Raw genomic sequence first — 22639 nt, 5'->3', positions numbered from 1 at the left:
ATTAGCATTTCCATTACCTCAAACATTTATCATGTCTTTGTGGTGAAAATGTTAAAAATTCTCCTTTTATAGCTATTCAGAAAACACAATATATTACTGTTAAATATACTCAACCTAGTGTGCAACATATTAACAGAATTCATTCCTCTTTCTACCTATAACATTGTACTTGTTGACCAGGCTTTCCCTACCTCCTTCCGTTCCCAGCCTCTGGTAGCCAGTATTCTCTTCACTGCATAAGATCAACAATTTTAGATTCCACTTAAGAGTTACAACATACAGTGTGTGTCCTTCTGTGCCTGGCTTATTTCACTTCACATAACGTCCTCCAGGAGTCCATGTTTCATCCTTTATGTGGTTGAATGTTTCATTATGTGTCTGATGCAGGAATTCTGGTGTCAGTACTTGAATGGATTCTGACCAGATTTTTGTCCCATGCCAATAAAGAGTGAAAGTCACAGATAGGGAGGAGTGAGGAGAAGCATGTTTACTGATGAAGGAAAAGGCAAAAACATTCTCAGCAACAAAGGGGCTCCTAGAGGAGGGATCCATCAGGCTCACTTTGGGGCACAGTTTTATCTTGGTAATTGGGGATTTATTTTGATTGGCTAAGTGGTCAATCCTGAAAATAAGACATCAACAAGATTAATAGCCAATCATTGGGTTAGGGCCTCTCGTCAGCTAACTTTTTTTTTTTTCTTTTTCTTTTTTAACAAGCAGTCTTAGAGCCAAATAATTTTGCAGCTAGAAGATTTTTGAGCTCAGCTGGTACTTTTGCTAACATCCATCTACTTCTCAGAAATGAGCTCCTTGAGAGTGATTAGTGGGTTTTCCAAGACACAACATCAAACAATTTTTCACATTCTGTTCTCTTTCTGAGAGCTATGGCCAGCTCTTTATCTGCCTGCCTAACTGTAACCCTTTCTGTCTCCTCTTATATGTACCACATTTTCTTTATTCATCCATTGATGAACATTTGGGTTGATCCCATGTCTTGAATAATCTGAATAATAGGATTAAAGATAATCTTCAACATACTGATCTGATTTCCTTGGGGTCTTTACCCAGTAGTGGGATTGTTGAATCATATAGTAGATCTGCTTTGACTTTTTGAATCACGTGTATATTGTTATCCATAATGACCATAGAAATTTATATTCTCATCAATGGTTTACATAGGATTCCTTTTCTCCACAAACTTACCAGCTCTTGTTATCTTTTGTCTTTTTGATAATAGCCAATTTAACAAGTGAAGTGAGGCGATATCTTATTTTGACTTTTGTTTCCCTGATGATCAGTAACGTTAGCGTTTTTCATGTTCCTGTAGGCTGTTTATATATATTCTTTTGGAAAACGTCTATTCAGATATTTTGCCCATTTTTCAAATAGTTATTTGAATTATGGCTATTGTGTTGTTGGATTTCTTTTTTTTTTTGATATTTATTTATTTTTTTTAACTTTTATTTAATGAATATAAATTTCCAGTGTACAGCTTATGGATTACAATGGCTTCCCCCTCCCATAACTTCCCTCCCACCCGCAACCCTCCCCTCTCCTGCTCCTTCTCCCCTTCCATTCACATCAACATTCATTTTCAATTCTCTTTATATACAGAAGATCAATTTAGTATAAAGATTTCAACAGTTTGCACCCACATAGAAACACAAAGTGAAACATACTGTTTGAGTACTAGTTATAGCATTAAATCACAATGTACAGCACATTAAGGACAGAGATCCCACATGAGGAGCAAGTGCACAGTGGCTCTTGTTGTTGACCCAACAAATTGACACTCTAGTTTATGGCACCAGTAACCACCCTAGGCTGTCGTCATGAGTTGCCAAGGCTATGGAAGCCTTCCAAGTTTGCCGACTCTGATCATATTTAGACAAGGTCATAAAAGACAGAGTGAGGATAGTAACCAATGATCCTAAGAGTGGCATTTACCAGGTTTGAACAATTATACAGCATTAAGTGGGGAAGAGGACCATCAGTACACACAGGTTGGAAGTAGAGCCATTGGTGGTAGAGTAGAGGTTATGATTACAAAGGAATGAGGCCCAAGTGTGCTAGACAGGGTCTAGAACAAAGGACAGAGTCATTATTAGATGTGCTAAGAAAGGTGCTGTCTAAGCTACAAGTAATTTTTCTGATTGAGAGGCAAATAGAACCTGATAGAAGGGGCTTGATAATAATCTGTTGGGCTTTAGGTCTTGTAAGTTAAGAGGCCCAGACCTATCTATCTCTTCACATGGGGTATATCCTAAGGGAGGTGTGAACCTCCTAGGGGAAGGCACTCTGTTGACTTTCATTACTTGGCTGGCCTGGGAGGAGAGCTGGCCAGGTCAAGGCAGGGGGCATCTCTAACAAGAAATTTACAGTTCTGCCTGCAATGTTGCTGACCCTACTTGACCATCCCCTCAGCTGCAGTGGTCACTTTGGAAGTTGGGCTGAGTGAAGGGCTTTTCAGCTTAGAGCCAATAAGATCTGTGGCTCTGACCTGGGCATCCTTCGACTCCAGGGCAGGTCCATTTCCAGTGATCCAACTCTTGGCAGAGCTGCCAGGGCTCTTCACAAGCTGACTTCTGCTGAAGCCCAGGCTTACCACATTGAAAGCCACTGCAGTGGACTTACTCACATACTCAATATTAAGCCCTTCTTTGTTAACTATTTTGCAAATCTGTTCTACAATTCTATAAATTTTCTCTATATTCTTGATGGTTTCCTTTGCCATACAAGAGCTTTCTGTTTGCCACCCAATTTTTCTTTTTTTGTTTTTGTTGCCTTACTGAGTCTGATACGAATACTCCTAGTACAAACCAGTGTCACACTTTCTTATAGTTTCAAGTCTCACATTTAATTTTTAAATCTATTTTGAATTGATTTACAAAAATGGTGTAAGGTAATGGCCTAATTTCATTATTTTTCACATGGATTTCTAGTTGTCTAAGCACTATTTGTTAACTATAGACTATTCTTTCCATTATTAACTATCAGCAGGCTAATCCTCTGCCTGCAGTGCTGGCACCCCGGGTTCTAGTCCCGGTCGGGGCGCCAGATTCTGTCCCCATTGCTCCTCTTCCAGTCCAGCTCTCTGCTGTGGCCTGGGAGTGCAGTGGAGGATGGCCCAAGTCCTTGGGCCCTGCACCCACATGGGAGACTAGGAGGAAGCACCTGGCTCCTGGTTTCAGATTGGCGCAACGCCAGCTGCAGCAGCCATTTGGGGGGGTGAACCAATGGAAGGAAGACCTTTCTCTCTGTTTCTCTCACTGTCTAACTCTGCCTGTCAAAAAAAAAAAAAATTAGTTGACTGTAGGTACATGGACTTATTTCTGGGCTCTCTATTCTATTCAATGGGTCTATGCATCTGATTTTAACTGGTACTATGCTGTTTTGGTTATTATGGTTTTGTAACATAATTTGAGGTCTGGTAATGTGATACCTGCAGCTTTGTTCATTGTCCTGGAGACGTCTTTGTTCAGGTTCTTTGTGGCTCTCTACAAAATATTTGAATGATATTTCAAAAAAAATTAAATAATGTCATTGGTAGCTTGACATGGATTGCATTCAATTTCTAAATTGTTTTGAACTCTATGGACATGTAAATAATTTTACTATTAATATGGGCTATCTTTCCATTTATTTGCATCCTCTTCAATTTCTTTCATCCACATTTCAGTTTCCTTTGTAGATATCATTTACTTTATTAGAATTATTTCAAGTCATGTTCTTTTTAATGGCAACTGTAGATGAGATTGCTATTTTCATTTCTTTATCACATAATTTGGTATGGATTTTTGGAAGTTACTTTTGTTCCCTGCAACTTTACTCTCTTTTTAGTTGGAAAAATTTTGAGGTGGGGTCTTCAGGATTTTCTGTATAAATGATCATGTTTGCAGAAAGAAAGAATTGGAGGTCTTCCTTATCAATGTGTTTGTTTTCTTTCTCTTGCCTTATTGTCTGGCTAGGACATCCAATGCTATGTTGAATAAAAGTAGTGAAAATAGGCATACATATAGGTTTTAAACACTTTACCCATTCATTATGTTTTACTTACAAGTTTGTCAAGCATGCCTTATTTGTATTGGGGTATGTACATTCTTTGTCTAATTTGTTGTGAGAGTTTTTAACATGAAGGAATATTGAATTTTGTCAAATGCTTTATTTATGTCTATTGAAATGATCCTATGGTTTTTGTCCCTCATTTAGTGAATAAGATATATCATACTTAATAACATGTATATTCTTGTATCACTGAGAGAATTCCCAGTTGATCAGGGTAAATATCTGTTTAATGGCGTATTGAATTCAGTTGTCTGGTATTTTATTGTAAAGTTCAACACTGAAGCCATTTGTCCGGCATTTGGTTTGATTGGATAGTTTTTATTACTGTCTCTATCTTTATTTCTTGTTTTTTTTTTTTTAATTTTTTTTTTATTTTTGACAGGCAGAGTGGACAGTGAGAAAGAGACAGAGAGAAAGGTCTTCCTTTTGCCGTTGGGTCACCCTCCAATGGCCGCCGCAGTAGCGCGCTGTGGCCGGCGCACTGCGCTGTTCCGATGGCAGGAGCCAGGTGCTTATCCTGGTCTCCCATGGGGTGCAGAGCCCAAGCACTTTGGCCATCCTCCACTGCACTCCCTGGCCAGAGCAGAGAGCTGGCCTGGAAGAGGGGCAACCGGGACAGGATCGGTGCCCCGACCGGGACTAGAACCCGGTGTGCCGGCGCCGCAAGGCGGAGGATTAGCCTGTTGAGCCACGGCGCCGGCCTCTTGGTCTTTTTTAATTTTTCTGCTTGTTCTTGGTTCAATGTTGGTTGTATGTTTCTAGGAATTTATTCATCTAGGTTGCAGTTTGCTGGCAGATGATACAAGATAGTCTTACATTCCTGTGTATTTCTTTGTATTAGCAATAATGTCTCCTTTTCTGTCACTAATTTTATTCTTTGAGTCTTTATTTTCTTAATGTGGTTAAATATTTCTTTTGTTAATATTTTCAAAATACCACCACTTCATTTTGTTAATCATTCATATTTTTAGTCTATTTCATTAATTTCTGAACTGATTTTAAATTTCTTTAATTTTAGTTTTTTAATTTTTCAAATTCCTTGAGGTTTTTTTAAAGATTTGTTTATTTATTTGAAAGAGTTACAGAAGGAGATAGGGAGAGACAAAGGGGAGGGGAATAGATAAAGAAGTGTTCTATCTAATGTTTTACTCCATAAATGGCCACAATAGCTGAGGCTGGGTCACAGCAAATCCAGGAACCTGGAACTCCATCCAAGTTTCCTACATGAGTAACAGGGACCCAAGCACTTGGACTAATTTCTACTGCTTTACCATGTGCAATACCAGGGAGCTAGTTTGGAAATGGAAGAGCCAGACCTTGAACCAAAAATCTAGTGAGATGCCAGCCTTGCAGGTTACAACTTAACTCATTGCTGCACAGTGCTACACCCTTCTTTAGGCTTATTATTAAGTTGCTTATTAGAGATGTTTCTGCTTTTGTTCTTTTTACTATTCATGCACTTCTTTTTTTAATTGATATGCAAGAATTATGCATTTATATGCTACCATGTGATGTTTTGGTACTCACTGTAAACATATCTGCTGAAACATGTATGATGAAGACATTCCAACTATTCTTGTAGATTTTTATTGTTATATATACATACATATGTATACATATGTATATGCACACATTATATTATTGCTATCCATAGTCACCTTAGTGTGCAATAGAACTCCAATTCTTCTTACTCTTGTTTAACTATATTTAGTGTCATTAATCAACCTTCCCCATCCCACCCCCCTACTATGCACTCCAGCCTCTAGTTAAAACTAATCTCTTCTCAGCTTCTATGAGAACTTTTTTTTCAAATTCCACACTTGAGTGAGACACTTAGGTACTTGTCTTTATGTGCCTGGATTATTTCACTTAACATAATGATTTTCAGTTCCACCCATGTCGCTAGAAAAGACAAGATTTTGTTCTTCTCAGTGGCTGAATAGTGTTCTATTGTGTGTACATACCATTTTTTATTTGTCCATTTATGAATTCATGGGCTCTTAGGTTTTTTTTTTTCCATTTCTTCATTACTGTGAATAGTATTTCATTAATGCAGGTGTCATTAGTGCAGGTGTCTCTTCAACAGATTAATTTCACATCTTTTGAATATACATGATAGTGTTGTTGGATCACACGGTCATTCTATTTTCAACTTTTTAAGGAGCCTCCATAATGTTTTCCACAATGGCTGTAATAATTTACAATCCCACCAACAGTGTGGAAATGTTCCCTTTTTCTACATCCTCTTCAGTACTTGTTATATTTTATCCTTTTGTTCATGCCCAATCTCTATGTGGTGATATCTCATTATGGATTTGATTTGAATTTCACTTATGGATGACACTGAGCATTTTTTCAGTACCTGGTGGCTATATGTATGTCTTCTTTTGAAAAATATTATAATGGGATCTATTTCCCATTTTTCTGTTTGATTGGTTGATATGTTTCTTTATTGAGTTCTTTGAGTTCTAAATTATGTTCTTACTGTTAATGTCAGATCAACAGTTTCAAAATATTTTGCCAATTCTGTAGATTATCTATTCACTCAATTTATTCATTATGCAAAAGCTTCTTTGTTGAAACTGTATTTGTCTTTTTTTGCTTTTGTGCTTTTGGAGTCTGATCCAAAAAGTTCTTGTCCGTTCCATTGTACTGAAGAGCTTTTCCTATATTTCCTTCTAGTATTTTCGGAGGTTCAGTTCTTGTATTTGGGTCTTTATATTGAGTTGATGATTTGTACATGAAGAGATACAGAAATCTTGTTTCATTCTGCATATGGATATCTAATTTCTCCAGCAGCAAATATTCAAAAATTCTGCTTTCTCTAGCACATGTTCTTAGAAATTTGTGAAAGATGAGTTTGTTATAGGTTCATGAGTTTAACACTTGGATCTCTATTCTGTTTTGTTGGTCTCTGTGTTTATTTTTATGTCAATGGTGTAGGGTCTTCGTCCACCCGAACAAGGATGGACTGGGTCTGAGGAAAGGTAAGTGCACCACTCGCCTGTTCCCCAGGCTCCCTTGATCCCAGAGACAATCAGATGCAGTGGGGAGTCGAGTCAAGCAGGAACTTGTTTATTATTGCATAGTAAGCCTCTTTTAAAGAAAAAAACCTCAATGCTATAGGGGAGGGGAAGAGAAACCAGCCAGTCGTTTTAAAGGTTACCCTATCATGCACTCGGTTTCCACATGCTGACATCATCTCTCCTGATGCCTGTGCCCAGTCAAGCTTCCTTGTAAACAACTCGGACTCTGCCCATCTAACTTCCTCTCTGCCCCATCTTCTTGTCCAGCGCTGCACAGATGGCGTCCACCTCCTCATTTTCCCTCTCATAGGGCCCACTGGAGAAGAGGCTGCCAGTATCATCGTCCACAGGCTGGTTCCTCTTCATCTGGTACCCAACCGTCCTCTTGCCAGGGACTGTGGTGGCCGCGTGAGCTGCTCCAGGATCCAGTCCTCCAGGTTGAGGCACCTGCGGAGCTCCTTGTGGTCTCACTTCATGGTGACCCCTCCTTGGCACCACAAGGGCCCCCCGTCGTCTGTGCCGCTGGGGCCCTCGCTGGCCGCCCCAGGGGGGCTCTGGAAGTAGACGCAGGGCCCTGGGCCACCGCTGCCCGGTCTGGGGGCAGGAGCCACTATCCGCCATGGCGGCGGCCGGGGACACATGTGTGCTTGCCGGCCGCTCCCTGCACCGCCACCTCCAGGATGCTCACTGGCTGGCTCCAGGCCACTGGCTCGGGTTAGCTCGCGGGCTGGCTCCATGTGGCTCCGTGCAGCTCAGGTAGTAGTGGGTTGCCCAGGGGGAAGCTACTACATGCGGAGTCCCCGGGCCTGGCCTGACTGCACCATGGCTGCCCTCATGCCCTGCAATTTTTATGTCAATACCGTGCTATATTAATTACTGTAGTTTTATAGTATAAATTCAGATAATATACCTTTGTATTGAATTTTTAGTCTCATTCATTAGTTTTACTTTTTTCCTTCTACTAAAAATCTATTTGGTTCTTATTTTTTCGGGTTTCTTGAGGTACAAGTATAGTTGTCTAACTTAAGCCCTTATGACTTTTTACAATTTATTCTTTAAGGAATACAAATTTCTTAAGCCCAACTTTAGGAATATAGTTATTCTTCCCACCATACCCACACTCCTACCCCCTCCTTCTCCTTCCTCTCCCTTTGCCAGTCCTATTCTCCATTAAGATCCATTTTCAGTTAACTGTGTACACAGAAGACTGACTATAATAAGTAAAGAGTTCAATAATTTGTTCACAAACTGTGAACTAGTTTTACAGTTAATTCTCATAAAACAACTCATTGAATACAAGGGTTCTGAATGGAGAATTATTGCACAGTGAATCCTACTGTTAATTTAACAATTAAAACTTTTATGTAGGACATCAGTGACCACCTGATGACTTTGACATGAGCTATGGAAGCCTTTTTGAGTCCTCAAACTCTGTCAGTATTTGGACAAGATCATAAGCAAAGTGGAAGTTCTCTATTCCCTTCAGAGAAGAATACATCCTTCTTTTATGGCCACTTCTTTCTGCTGGAGTCTGACTCAGAGATCCTTAATGTAGGGCATTTTTTTTTTTTTGCCATAGTCTCTTGGCTTTGTATACCTGAAATGATCAGCCAGTTGGTGATACCTCAAAAATCTGAATATAGACCTATCATATGACCCAGTCAACCCACACCTGGGAATTTATTCAAGGGAAATGAAATCAGTAAAGGAAACAGTTATCTGCACCTCTATGCTAACTGCAGCTCAATTCACACATAATCATATGTGTGAAATTGATGCAGTTCAACAGTGGAATAGGGTAACTTTTCCCCCACATTCTTGCAGGCATTTGTTGTTTGTTGATTTCTGTATGAAAGCCATTCTAACTGGGGTGAGGTGAAAACTCATTGTGGTTTTGATTTGCATTTCCCTGACAGTTAATGATCCTGAACATTTTTTCATGTGTCTGTTGGCCATTTGGATTTCCTCTTTTGAATAATGTCTGTTTAACTCCTTGGCTCATGTCTTCACTGGATCGTTTTGTTATGGAGTTTCTTGGTCTCTTTGTGTATTCTGGTTATCAATCCTTTATCAGTTGCATAGTTTTCAAATAATTTCTTCCATTCTGTCAGTTGCCTCTTCACTTTCCTGAGTGTTTCTTTTGCCATACAGAAACTTTTCAATCTGATGTGATACCGTTTGTTGATTTAGGCTGTGAATGCCTGTGACCCTGGCGTCTTTTCCAAGAATTCTTTGCCTGTGCCAATGTCTTGCAGGGTGTCCCCAATGTTCTATAATAATTTGATGGTGTCAGGTCATAGATTTAGATCTTTAACCCATGTTGAGTGGATTTTTTCTCCAATTCTGCATGTGGAAATCCACATTTCCCAACACCATTTGTTGAAGAGACTCTTTGCCCCAGAGATTGGTTTTAGCTCCTTGACCAAATACAAGTTGGTTGTAGATGTTTAGATTGATTTCTGGTGTTTCTATTCTGTTCTGTTGATCTATCCATTTATTTTTGTAGCAGTACCAGGCTGTTTTGATTATAACTGCCTTATAGTATGCCTTGAAATCTGGTATTGTGATGCCTCTGACTTTGTTTTTGTTGTATAAGATTGATTTAGCTATTCAAGGTCTCCTGTGTTTCCATATAAATTTCAGCATCATTTTTTCTGTATTTAAGAAGAATGTCTTTGATATTTTGATATGTATTGCATTGAATCTATGAATTGCCTTTGGAAGAATGGATATTTTGATGATATTTATACTTCTAATCCATGAGCATAGAAGATTTCCCTTTTTTGGATCTTCTATTTCTTTTTCGTAATTCTCAAAGTAGAGATTTTTGACATTCTTACTTAAATTTATTGCACAGTTTTTAATTTTTTTTGTAGCTATTGTGTATGGGATTGATTTTAGAAGCTCAACTCAGCCTTGGCATTGTCCATGTATACAAAAGCTGCTAATTTTTGTGTAGTGACTTTATATCCTGCTACTTTACTAAACTCTTCTATGAGTTCCAATAGTCTCTTAGTGGAGTGTTTTGGATCTCCTATATATAGAATCATTTATCTGCAAATAGGGATAGTTTGACTTATTACTTCCCGGTTTGCATCCCTTTGATTTCTTTTTCTTGCTTAATGGCACCGACTAAATCTTCTAGGACTACATTGAATGGCAATGGTAAGAGGGGGAATCATTGTCTGGTATTGGATCTCAGTGAGAATGCTTCCAACATTTCCCCATTCAATATGATGGTATCCGTGGGTTTGTCATAAATTGCCTTGATTGTGTTGAAGAATGTTCCTTCTATACCCAATTTGCTTTTCATCATGAAAGGTTGTTGTATTTTATCAAATGCTTTCTCTGCATCTATTGAGAAAATCATATGGTTTTGTTCTCTGTTAAAGTGATGCATCACATTGATTATTTTGTGAATGTTGAACCATCGTTGAATACTAGGGATAAATTCCACTTGGTCTGGGTGGATGATCTTTATGATGTGTTGTTGGATTCGGTTGGCTAGAATTTTGTTGAGGATTTTTGCATCTGTATTAATCAGAGAAATTGGTCTGTAATTCTCTTTATTGCATCTTGTTCAGGTTTTGGAATTAAGGTGATCCTGGCTTCATAGAAAGAATTTAGGAGGATTCCCTCCCTTTCAATTGTTTTGAATAACTTGAGAAGAATTATAGTTAGTTCTTCTTTAAATGTCTGGTAGAATTCAGCAGTGAAGCCATCTGGTCCTGGGCTTTTCTTTTTGGGAGGGCCTTTATTACTGATTCAATTTCTGTCTTGGTTGTGGGTCTGTTTAGATTTTCTATGTCTTCATAGTTTAATTTAGGTAGGTTATATGTGTCCAGGATTGTATCTGTTTCTTCTAGGTTTCCCAGTTTGTTGACATACAGCTCTTTGTAGTAATTTCTGATGACTCTTTTTATTTCTGTGGTATCTGTTGTTGCATTTAATTTTTCAACTCTAACTCTATTGATTTGGGTCTTCTCTCTCCTTTTTTGGTTAGTTAGGCCAATGATGTGTCAATTTTGTTTATTTTTTCAAAAAACTAGCTCTTTGTTTTGCTGATCTTCTGTAATGTGTCTATGGATTCAGTTTTGTTTATTTCTTTTCTAATTTTAATTATTTATTTTTTCCTACTAGTTTTGGGTTTGGTTTTCTGTAGTTTTTCTGGATCCTTAAGCTGCATTGATAGTACATTTATTTAGTGCCTTTCCATTTTTTTGATGTAGGCACCAATTGCTCAAAACTTTTCTCTTAACACTGCTTTTGCTGTATCCCATAAGTGTTGATATGTTGTATTTTTAATCTTCATTTTTTTCCAGAAATTTTTTTTTATTTCTCTTTTGATTTCTTCTGTGATCCACTGTTCATTCAGGAGCATGTTGTTCAGTCTCCATGTGTTTTCATATGTTCTAGAGATTCCTGAGTTACTGATTTCCAGCTTCATTCCATTGTGGTCCAAGAAGATGCATGGCATGATTTCAATTGTTTTGAATTTGCTGAGACTTGCTTTATGTTCTAGTATGTGTTCAATTCTTGAGAGAGTTCCATACAGTGCTGAGAAGAATGTGTATTCTGCAACTGTAGGATGAAAACTTCCATTTGTTTTATAGTGTCGCTTAATTCTGTTTGCTTGCTGATTTTTCTGTCTGGTTGTTCTCTCCATTGATAAAAGTGGAGTACTCAAGTCCCCCATTACTATTGTATTGGAGTCTATTTCTCCCTTCATATCCCTTAACATTTATTTTAAATAGCCCAGTGCCCTGTAATTAGGTGCATATACATTTGTAGTAGTTACATATTCCTGATGAATTTATCCCTTAATAATTATATAGTGCCTTTCTTTGTCACTTTTGACAGATTTTTTATTAGTCTATTTTGTCTGATATTAAGATGGGTAAACCAGCTCTTTTTTAGTTACTGTTAGCATGGAATATATTTTTCCATTCTTACACTTTCAGTCTGTGTGTCATTGTTGGATAGATGTGTTTATTGTATTCATAAAATAGATGGGTTTTATTTTTTAATCCATTCAGCCAGTCTGTGCCTTTTAACTGGGGAGTTGAGGCCATTTAAATTCAAAGTGACTATTTATAAGTAATGACTTTGCCCTGCCATTTTTCCAAAAATATTCCAATTTTTACTTTGAATTTCCTTTGATCTTTTACTGAGAGATTTTCTTGTACCTTCTTTTGTAGTGATGACAATGTTTCTGTGTTCCTGGCTGCAGCACATCCTTAAAGCATCCTTTGTAGGGCTGGATGGGTGGTGACAAATTCTTTCAATTTCTGTTTGTTGTGGTTGTCTTTATTTCGCCTTCATACATAATTGAGAATTTGTAGGGTATAATATTCTGGAATGACAGTTTTTTTTCTCTTAAGACTTGGACTATATCTCACCATTCTCTCCTAGCCTGTAGTGTTTCCGGTGAGAAGTCTACTGTGAGTCTAATTAGAAATCCTCTGCAAGTAATCTGACATTTCTCCCTTGCACATTTTAAAATTATCCTCTTCTCTTTGTTTCACTGTGGTGAGTTTGATTACAATGCATCATAGTGAGGATCTTTTCTGGTCATATCTATTGGGAGTTCTGTGTGCTTCCTGTACTTGGATGTCCTTTTCTTTCTCCAAACCATGGATGTTTTCTGCTAATATTTCACTAAAAAGTTCTTCTAATCCTCTCTCTCTCTCTCTCTCTCTCGCTCTCTCTCACGCGCGCACTCTCTCTCTCCCCCCATGCCTTCAGGAACTCCTAGAATCCGTTTTTTGGGTCATTTGATAGTATCCTATAGATTCCCAACATTTTTTTCTAATTTCCTCTTCTTGTTTTCGGTTTGACTGTATACTTTTCTGTGCTTTGTTTTAAGTCTGATATTCTTTCTTCTGCTTCACCAATTCTGTTTTTAAGGCTCTCCACTGCATTTTTAATTTTTTTTCTGTTGAATTCTTCATTTCATTTTGATTTCTCTTAAGCATCTCATTTTCATGTTCTATTGAATTCTTCATTTCATTTTTATTTCTCTTTAAGATCCTAATTTCTTTCATGTCCTGAATGAATTTCAGTAGTTTGTGTATTTGCTTCTGATTACTTCTATGTAATCTTAGAATCAGTTTTTTGAATTCCATTGCTTCCATCTATTCTAATTTTCACAATCTACTAATGAAGTGTTGTGTTGTTTTGGGGGTGTCATGATGTCTTCCTTATTCTTGTTTCTTGAATTGGTACATTAGTTTTTCAGCATTTGTGCAGATACTTGTTGATTTCTTCTTTGTTGTTTGCTGTGGTGGCTTCTATCTTTGTACTTTCCTTCTGTAGGTAAGTGGAGTGTCTGCTTTCAGTGAATATCTAAAGGGTTGTATGGGTGTGGCCAGGGTGCTCTGTTCAGTTCTCCAGGTTGAATGGTGTGTCTAAGGTGACACACCTAGGTTTGGCATGGTAAATCTCTTTTTTAATCAGAAGGGAAGTTTATTCTGCTCAGCTGAGCTCCTCTCCTCAAAGGAGACCAGTGCTAGCTCCAGTGGAAAGGATCTGTGCAGTCCTCAGTGTAAGCTCAGATTCCCAGCAATGTCCCTCACAAGGTAACCAGGAAGCCCTGAGCGTGTGGAGTCTACCCACAGTGACTGCCCAAAGTCCCAGCCACACCTTGAGTCCTCCCACAAAGCCTCAGTTTTGTTTTGTTTTGTTTTGTTTTTCCACAGTCCTGGTACAGAAGCCTCTCACAGTCATAAGCTCCTAGCCCCTGTTAGTTCTCCCCATCAGAGTCAGGAGTCTCCACTTGGCCAGTTGCTGGGTATGGACAGGAGCTGGTGCAGCTATTGCCTGTTCAAAATGACACCTGCTCAATCAGCTTGTTATAGGATGCTGTTGTAAAGTGATCAGGGAGAGAGATACATGTCCCTCCTTTTTTTCTTTTTCTCCTGTAGTTTGGCAGGTGCACTATCTCCCACCAGACTCCAAGCAGGGTTCCTTCTGGGCTCTTCCTGTAGCTTTAGCACCAATGGCTTGGGCTGCTGCAGTCTGGTCTTGCCTCACTTTCCAACGCTGGTGTGTAGGCTCATGCTGATGCAGTCTTGAGCTGTGGGCATCCCCGCCCTCCACGTAGGTCCTCCGTGTCCCTCTAATTTCGATTGTTTCCTCTACCATTTTCTCCCTAACTCTTCTCTGAGACTGCACTCTCTCCAATTTTTTAATCTTCTTCTGGACTAGAGCAGTAAGCTCCTTCTCTACTCCACCATCTTGGAAATCCCCCCTTAATGACTATTTTGATAAAGGCATTTGTTGCCTTAAACTTTCCTCTTAGTATTGCTTCCTGTGTCTTCAGTAAATCCGTTTTCACTCATTTGAAGATTTTTTTAAAGAATGGTTTGTTTGAAATACAGAGTCAGAGAGGGAGAAAGAAAGGAGAGATCTTCTAGTTACTGGTCTGCTGACGATGTGGCCACAGCAGCCAGGTCTGGGCCAGATCAAAGCCAGGAACAGGAACAACATCCTGGTTTCCCACATGGGTGGTAGGGCCCCAACTACTTGGGCCATCATCTACTGCCTTACTAGGCAATAGGCAATGAGGTGGATTGGAAGCCGAGTAGCTAGATCTTGAACTAGCACTCTGATATAGGATACCAGTGTAAAAAATGGTGGCTTAACCCACTGCGCCATAATGCCAGCCCCTAAAAATCTCCATCATTTCTTCTTTGATATATCTGGCTGTTCTGGAGTAAGTTGTTTAATTTCCACATACTTATATAAATTCTAAAGCCTTTTTGTTATCAGTTTCTAGTATTAATGCATTATGGTCTGAAATGGAATTTGATATGGTTATAATTTTTTTAGTATGTTCAGACCTTGTATTGTGATTTATCATGAAATCTGTCCTTGTGCTGTTTGAGTGTCCCTTGTGCTGTTTGAAAGGATCTGTATTCTTCAACTTTTGGATGGAATATTCTGCAGATGTCTTTTAGGTCTATTTTATTTAGGGTACAGTTTAATTTTGTAATTTATTTTATTTTTTTAAGATTGATTTTATTTATTTGAAAGGCAGAGTGGTACAGAGAAAGAAGGAAAGACAGAGGGAGAGGGAGACTATCTTATATCTGCTGATTCACTGGCCAAATGACTGTAATAGCTGGGGCTCAACCAGGCTGAAGCAAGGACCCAGGAACTGCAGTTGGGTCTCCCTTGTGGGTGGCAGGAACCCAAGTGCTTGTGCCATCTTCCACTGCCCTTGTGGAATTTCTGTCTTAATGAGCAACCCTGCAAGTGAGTACCAAAGTATGCTACTATCATTGTTTATTATTTTCTACTATCTATTAATATTTTATAAATGTAGGTACCCTATTATTGGATATATATGTGAATATGTATAATTTACATATATAATTTAATTTATAATTATTATTTTTCTCTTAATGGAATCTTTCACCATTATGTAATAATCTTTTTCACTGTTTTATCTGTAATTAAGTATTGCCGCTCCTGCTTTCTTTTGGATTTCATTTTCATGGACTTTCTTCATTCCTTCAGTTTCTTTTTTGTTCATTATATTTTTATGTAAGATGAACAGGTTTCGTGTATTTTTATATATAGAATTAGGAGCATAGTGATATATACCACTCTATCTTTCCTCTTACCCACACTCCCACCCTCCCTCCTCCTTCCTCTTTTCATTTTCACAATGACATGCTTTGACTTTATTTTTATTTTTATTTTTTGACAGAGTTAGACAGTGAGAGAGAGAGACAGAGAGAAAGGTCTTCCTTCTTTTTGTTGGTTCACCCCCCAAATGGCCACTATGGCCGGCGTGCAGCACTGATGCAAAGCCAGGAGCCAGGTGCTTCTTCCTGGTCTCCCATGTGGGTGCAGGGGTCCAAGCACTTGGGCCATCCTCCACTGCCTTCCCAGGCCACAGCAGAGAGCTGGACTGAAAGAGGAGCAACCGGGACAGAACCAGAGCCCCAACCAGGACTAGAACCCGGTGTGCCGGCACCACAGGCGGAGGATTAGCCTAGGGAGCCATGGTGACTTTATTTTATAATCATTAGATTAACACTCCACTAAGTAAAGAGTTCAACAAATAGTAAGAAGAGAAAAACCGCTGTTCCTCAAGAGTATAGACAAGAGCTATAAATAGTAACCAATTCTCAAAATGTTAATTTCACCCATATACATACATTTTTGTACTCTATTAGTTACCACAGATCAGGCAGATCATATGGTATTTGTCTTTTTGGGACTGGCTTATTTCATTAAGTGTAATTGTTTCCAGTTGCACCCATTTTGTTGCAAAAGGAAGGATTTCATTCTTCCTATGGCTAAGTAATATTACACAGTGTGTGTGTATATATATATGCCATATTTTTGTTATCCAATTGTCGGCTGATGGGCATTTAGGTTGATTCCATAACTTAGATATTGTGAACTGTGCTGCAATTAACATTTTTTTCTAGATCTGAGAAGAATGTCAGTATTTTGATTGAGATCACATTGAATCTGTAAATTTCTTTCAGTGTATGGACATTTTGCTGATATTGATTCTTCCAATCCGCGAACATGGAAGATTTCTCCTTTTTTCGTATGTGTGTCTTCTTCATTTCTTTATTTAATGTTTTGTAATTTTCATTGTAGAAAGCCCTCACCTCCTTGTTAAATTTATTCTAATGTCTTTAAGTTTTTTTGCAGTTATTGTGCATGGGATTGATCTTAGAAGTTCTTTCTGAGACGTGGCATTGTCTGTGTATACAAAGGCTATTGATTTCTGTGTGTTTAATTTTATATCTTGCCAATTTACCAAACTTTCTTATAAGTCTCAATAGTACCTTAGTGTGGAGGCTTTTGGTTCCTCTATATATAGATTCATGTCATCTGTAAACAAGTATAATTTGACTTTCTCCATTCCAATTCATATTCCTTTTTTTTTACCGATGCAAAATATTTATTCCAAGTTAGTTATTTTATGCAGTAGTTTTCCCCCTCAACAGACCTGTGATAACCACATCTTTTAAATCTGTAAATAATGTTATCAAAATAATCTTAATCTTTGAAATCTCACAAAAATTTATATTTTACAATCTACCCTGAATATCAAGGCTGCAAGAATAACACATTTCCTATATCCAAATATTTTACAGCTGTACCCAAAAATAAAAACAAAAAACCACATATGCTTGATTAAGGGCTAAAGTTACCCGAGCAGCCAAAAATAAAATAAAATACTTTGTCATTGACAATGATTGCTTGAGCACAGGGGTGCGTGCCCCAGGGCTGGTAGTAGAAGCTGTTGCTGCAGACCAGTGTCTCCTCTGCATCTCTGCACTGCCAGCTCCCACCTGTGCATCACCCCATGTACACTGGGTGTGTGTACACATATACTTTAAAAATCTTTCCTCCACACAAACTTCTTTGTGTTAAGCAGATAACATGGAAGAACAACAACAAAAGCTAAACAAGCCAATCACTTTCTCTTTGGGTTACGATTATTTCCCTTGTGCATGAAGAAGTCAATGAAAACATAAGGAAAGGAAAAGAACGATTTCTTTCCCTAAACACACAGGCCAAGTTTGCTGGGTCACAAATGACTGAGCATTTCTATGTCTATTTCCAGGCATCATCATCTGATGCTTCACTGCTACTGGTTTCCGTGTCTGAGTCCTCAAACTCTGCTTTACCAGTGCTTCTCCAAGGGGAGAACAGGCCGGAACTGCGGCTCTGCAAGAAGCCATTTTTCCTGAAGCCGTTTCCTCTCAGCTGCTCTGTCTTCCTGTGGAACTCTTTGAGCTCATCTTCTGTGAGGGGAAGGCAATTCTCATCATTTTCAGGGTATTCCTGCCATCCCATTGCTTTCAGTAACCTGTGCTCCGCCTCCAGGGAGTGTGAGAGGACCTCCCCTTCTTCCACTACAGGGAGAGAAAGACCATTCTGATGACAGCCTTCATCTCTATTTTCCTTTGGTTCAGGTGTGCTGTTGTCCTCCAGATCCTCAGGTTTGCCACAGTCTCTGCTCTCTGAGAAGTCTCCATTTCGGTCATCCTTCAGAGTCTTCAGGAACTCACTCTTCCTGTCAGTGGTTCGGCGGGTCAACTTGGTCAGACGAGAGGAGCTGATCTCAATTGGAGGGGTGGTGCTGGAGGGACTCTTTGGGAGAGTTTAGAACTGCAGCACCAGCCTGTGCCACTGGCTTAGTAACAGAGATTGGACTGGTAAAAGCAGACTCCTGGCTAGAGGAAAGGGATCCTGATTTGTGTTCCAATCTGTTAGCTTTCCATGCATTGAGCTTGGAAGGAGGTGGTGCAGGCTTAGGAACCAAGTTCTTATAGACACTTGGAACCATGGTTCATGCTTTGTTCCCATTTGCATGGTGAGATCCTGGTGAGGTGAATGCAGCAGAGAAGGCAGCAGCAGGATCCTCTTTGGAAATTTTTTTGATGACTAACATCTTGGAAGGTTGCTTGGCACTAGGTGGGTTTTTCCACACTCCAGAAAGGGTCCCAATAGGTCTGCATGGCTGATTCTGTTTGCCAGCTTCTGGATTCAAAGAAGGAAAATCTTCCTCTTCAAATTGTAGTTTTTCCACCTTGTCTTCTTTCTTTTCTTCCCTAATCTCTGTTGGAGGCTTTTCCTGAAAGGCACAGCCTTTCCGGGTATGCAAGCTGCCATTCCAGTGTCGATGGTTCCCTGCTCCACCTCCACTCCGCTGGCTCACACCATCGCGATGACCTCGCGAAGAGCCATGCCAACCAGATGTGTTCCCTGTGATTCCAGCGTATGCTCCTTTAGAGACACCAGAGTCCACAGAATCATGGTGGAACAGGGAGGGCTGGTGCCAGGAATCTGTAGTTTGTAGGGGTCCATTGTTAAAAAAGCCATCAGAGGAATTGTGTCGACGGCGGCTTACTCCAAATCTACCTTCTCCTCGGGGAAGATGTTCTCTATGTTTTTCGAAGGTGGCTGTAGGTGACTTAGCTGACTGTGGTGTTGAGAAATTTAGCCAAGCAGGAACAAAGTCATGCTGTGCCATTTAGGTCCAGTGTCTCTTTTTAGCAAGGTGAGGCATCCAACCTCATGGCCAGGATCCCAGAGTGTAACCTCTGTGGTCCTGTTTCTTGAACTCCTTGAGTCTGCCAGCTGGATCTCCCATGAGATTTTCTTGTGAAAAGGGTGCTTAAGTAGCCTGGCCAGCAGCACGCCTTGTGATGAAGCACAGAAAATGCCAGGCTCCGCGTGGATCTCTCTCAGTCCCCTCAATTGCTCATCTTAACTATCTAGTTTCTGACACATTTCCAAATGGGGGGAAGGGGGAAGGGAGAAGGGGAACATAAAAAGTATTTGTTACATTTAAAAAAGGGGGGAAGGGGAAAGAGCTATGTCTACATTCAACTCATTCAACTTCCTTGAGTAATGGCACTATGATGTTGCTTAAATGGGTAATACATGGGCGTTTGCACAGTGAGTGCAAACACTGTTCATAACAAGGTCATAGCTAGAGAGACAGGTAAGCTCATATGTGGGCAAACACTGTCATTAAGGTGATAAATGAAAAATAAAAGGCCGGCGCCGCGGCTCACTAGGCTAATCCTCCGCCTTGCGGCGCCGGCACACCGGGTTCTAGTCCCGGTCAGGGCACCGATCCTGTCCCGGTTGCCCCTCTTCCAGGCCAGCTCTCTGCTCTGGCCAGGGAGTGCAGTGGAGGATGGCCCAAGTCCTTGGGCCCTGCACCCCATGGGAGACCAGGAGAAGCACCTGGCTCCTGCCATCGGATCAGCGCGGTGCGCCGGCCGCAGCGCGCTACCGCGGCGGCCATTGGAGGGTGAACCAACGGCAAAAGGAAGACCTTTCTCTCTGTCTCTCTCTCACTATCCACTCTGCCTGTCAAAAAAAAAAATAAAAATAAAATAAAAAAATAAAAAAAATGAAAAATAAAATATTAAAGCACTATAAAAGATCTTCTGAGTAGTCAACTCCAGTGGCAAAATACCCACATGACAAAGCCCTTAAAACATAAATCTCGTTATTCTCACTCAACTACTAAAAAGTGTGCAGATATATATTTATACTTAACCTTCAAAATCTAAGGATAGGAGAAATCTTGTTTATAAAATTAAAAAAAAAATCAAGAACTTGATATACTTTTCCCTCCAAGGAATAGCAGCTTTCAAGGCAAATTTCTTGGTATAAAGCTCCTAAATGTATATTCTATTTCTTTGGTCTTCATAAATTCAGAGCAAAATTCAAATAAGTAAAAAGAGAGGAGTAAAGGATAGACAAGGAGAAAGACAGTTCCAAAATGAGGTTTGCTTCTCTTCTGGTTTCTTTATTTTACTTGCTCTGCTCCTTCCCCCAAACTGTATCCAGCTACTGGAAGGTGATTCAAAGAATCTTCAATGCTTCAGTGGAGAAATCACTTATTATTTTGGATCCATTTCAATCATTAAAAAGGCCACACAAATTCACAACTCGGGCAGCGGCAGGGCTACAGCAGGGACGAGACGCGGCGTCTGAAGACGAGGGCCCAGCCTCTCGACCTGGCAGAGGTGACTAGCCCACAACCATAACAAAGCTCTTCCCAAAATGGCTCCCAATTCATATTCCTTTAACTTCTTTTTATTGCCTAGCTAAAACTTCCAGACTATATCAAATAACAATGCTGATTGTTAATATCCTTGTTTGTTCTAGATCTTAGTGGAAATATTTCCAAATTTTTCTGATTCAATATGATGCTAGCTTTGGCTTTTCATATGTTGCCTTGATTGTGTTGAGGAATGTTCCTTCTATACCTAATTTGCTTACGATTTTAATCATGAAAGGATGTTTCATATTATCAAATGCTTTTTCTGCGTCTATTGAGACAATATGGTTTTTGCTTTTTAGTTTGTTAATGTGATGTATCACATTGATTTTGTTTATGTTGAACCATCCCTGCATACCAGGGATAAATCCTACTTGATCTGGTTGAATGATCTTTCTGATGTGTTGTTGGATTCCATTAGCTAGTGATTTCTTGAGGATGTTTACATTTCTGTTCACCAATGATATTGGTCTATAGGTCTTTTTTCTTGTATCTTTTTCTAGTTTAGGAATTAAGGTGATGCTGACCTCATAGAAGGAGTTTGGAGGATTCCTTCCCTTTAAATTGTTTTGAGTACTTTAAGAATTGGAACTATGTGAACTTAAAGGTGAAATGAGTTTCTTGTAGGTATCATATAATCAAGTCATTTTTTTTCTTCAGCTCCTCTGTTTTTTAACTAGAAAATTTTGTCAATTTACATCTAAGGCAATTATTGACAGATGGAAGTCTTACTGCTACCATTTTGTTACTGTATTACAGTTCTATGATAGTTCTTTGCTTTCTTTTTCCCTCTTTTGTAATTATGTGATTTTTCTCTAATAGTGTGTTTTGATTTTTCTACTTACTATTGTTGGAAAATGGTAAGTCCACTATAGATTATTTGTGGATTCAGTGAGGATTGGAAAAAGTCTTGATAATTACAAGCTAATCTGTAGTGATTAGCTTAACATGAATTTTAAAAATAGGAAAAAATAAAAGATTTAAAATACTAGCAGAAGTCTACATTTTCATTCTGTTCCACTTCCCTTTTGAAATTCTGATGCCCCAGTTCACATCATTCTGTATCATCTTACTCCGAACATATTAATAGAGCTATTATTGCTATCATTCTCAGTAGTTTTACTCTTCACAGTAAAGATACGTATGATTTACTCACCATGTGTACAATACTAGAGCACTCTGAATTTTATAGTCATTTTACCAGTAAGTTTTTTTTACCATCTAATTCTTTTCTTACTCATTACCATCTCTTTCTTCAGTTTAAAGAACTCCCTTTAACATTTCTTTTAAGCCACATTTAGCAGTGATAGATTCTCAGCTTGTGTTGGTCTGGGAATGACTTTATCCCTCCTTCATATAGATAGAACAGCTTTGCTATATATAGTATTTTTGGTTGGCAGGCTTCTTATTTCAGGACTTTGAAAGTCTAATTGCATTCCCACCTGGCTTGAAAGAACTCTGTTGTGAGGTGTTTAGTTAGGTAAATTGGGATGCCTTTTTATGTTCTCTTGTGGCTTTGAGAATCCTCTATTTTTTAAAAAATTTGTTTTAAAGGCCTTTGGCATAAGGTTAATATACAATTGTGAGAGGTACACACAGAGATAGCCCATCTCTGGTTTACCCATAAGTGTCTACAAAATCCTAGGCTGGGACAGAATGAAGTAAGGAGTGAGAAATGCAATCTGGGTCTCTTATATGGGTTACAGGGACCCAGCTACTTAGATAATCACCTGATTCATCCCAGTATGGGCATTGGTAGGAAGACAGACTTGAGAAAAGAGCCAGAACTCAAATTCAGACAATCCAATATGAAATGTGGGAGTCCCAAGTGATGTGTTAACCACTAAAACAAATACTCGCCCTGTCTTCATTCTGAACCTTGGAAAACTTGATTATATGTCTTGGAATATATTTGATTGAGTTGAATCCTGCCAGTAACCTCTGATCGTCCTATACTGGTTAATTGCATCTTTCTCTATATTTACAAATT

General features: G+C 39.1%; 1 protein-coding gene and 1 long non-coding RNA gene across 2 annotated transcripts in view; one reads left to right on the top strand and one right to left on the bottom strand.

The window, feature by feature from the left end:
• LOC133772166 (uncharacterized) overlaps nucleotides 1-22639 on the top strand; it is a 101550-nt gene that overhangs the window by 1446 nt on the left and 77465 nt on the right. The window lies entirely within an intron of this gene.
• Nucleotides 17679-19335, bottom strand: LOC133772164 (vasculin-like protein 1). The gene is given in 2 exon segments (XM_062208669.1): nucleotides 17679-18216; nucleotides 18218-19335. Coding segments are annotated over 2 exon segments (1422 nt in total). The 5' UTR covers nucleotides 19102-19335.

Source organism: Lepus europaeus, chromosome 13 (assembly GCF_033115175.1).
Source record: "Lepus europaeus isolate LE1 chromosome 13, mLepTim1.pri, whole genome shotgun sequence".
In the NCBI taxonomy this organism is placed as follows: Eukaryota; Metazoa; Chordata; class Mammalia; order Lagomorpha; family Leporidae; genus Lepus; species Lepus europaeus.
Note: the sequence above shows the minus strand (reverse complement) of the source record. Positions and strands in the feature narration are given on the sequence as shown.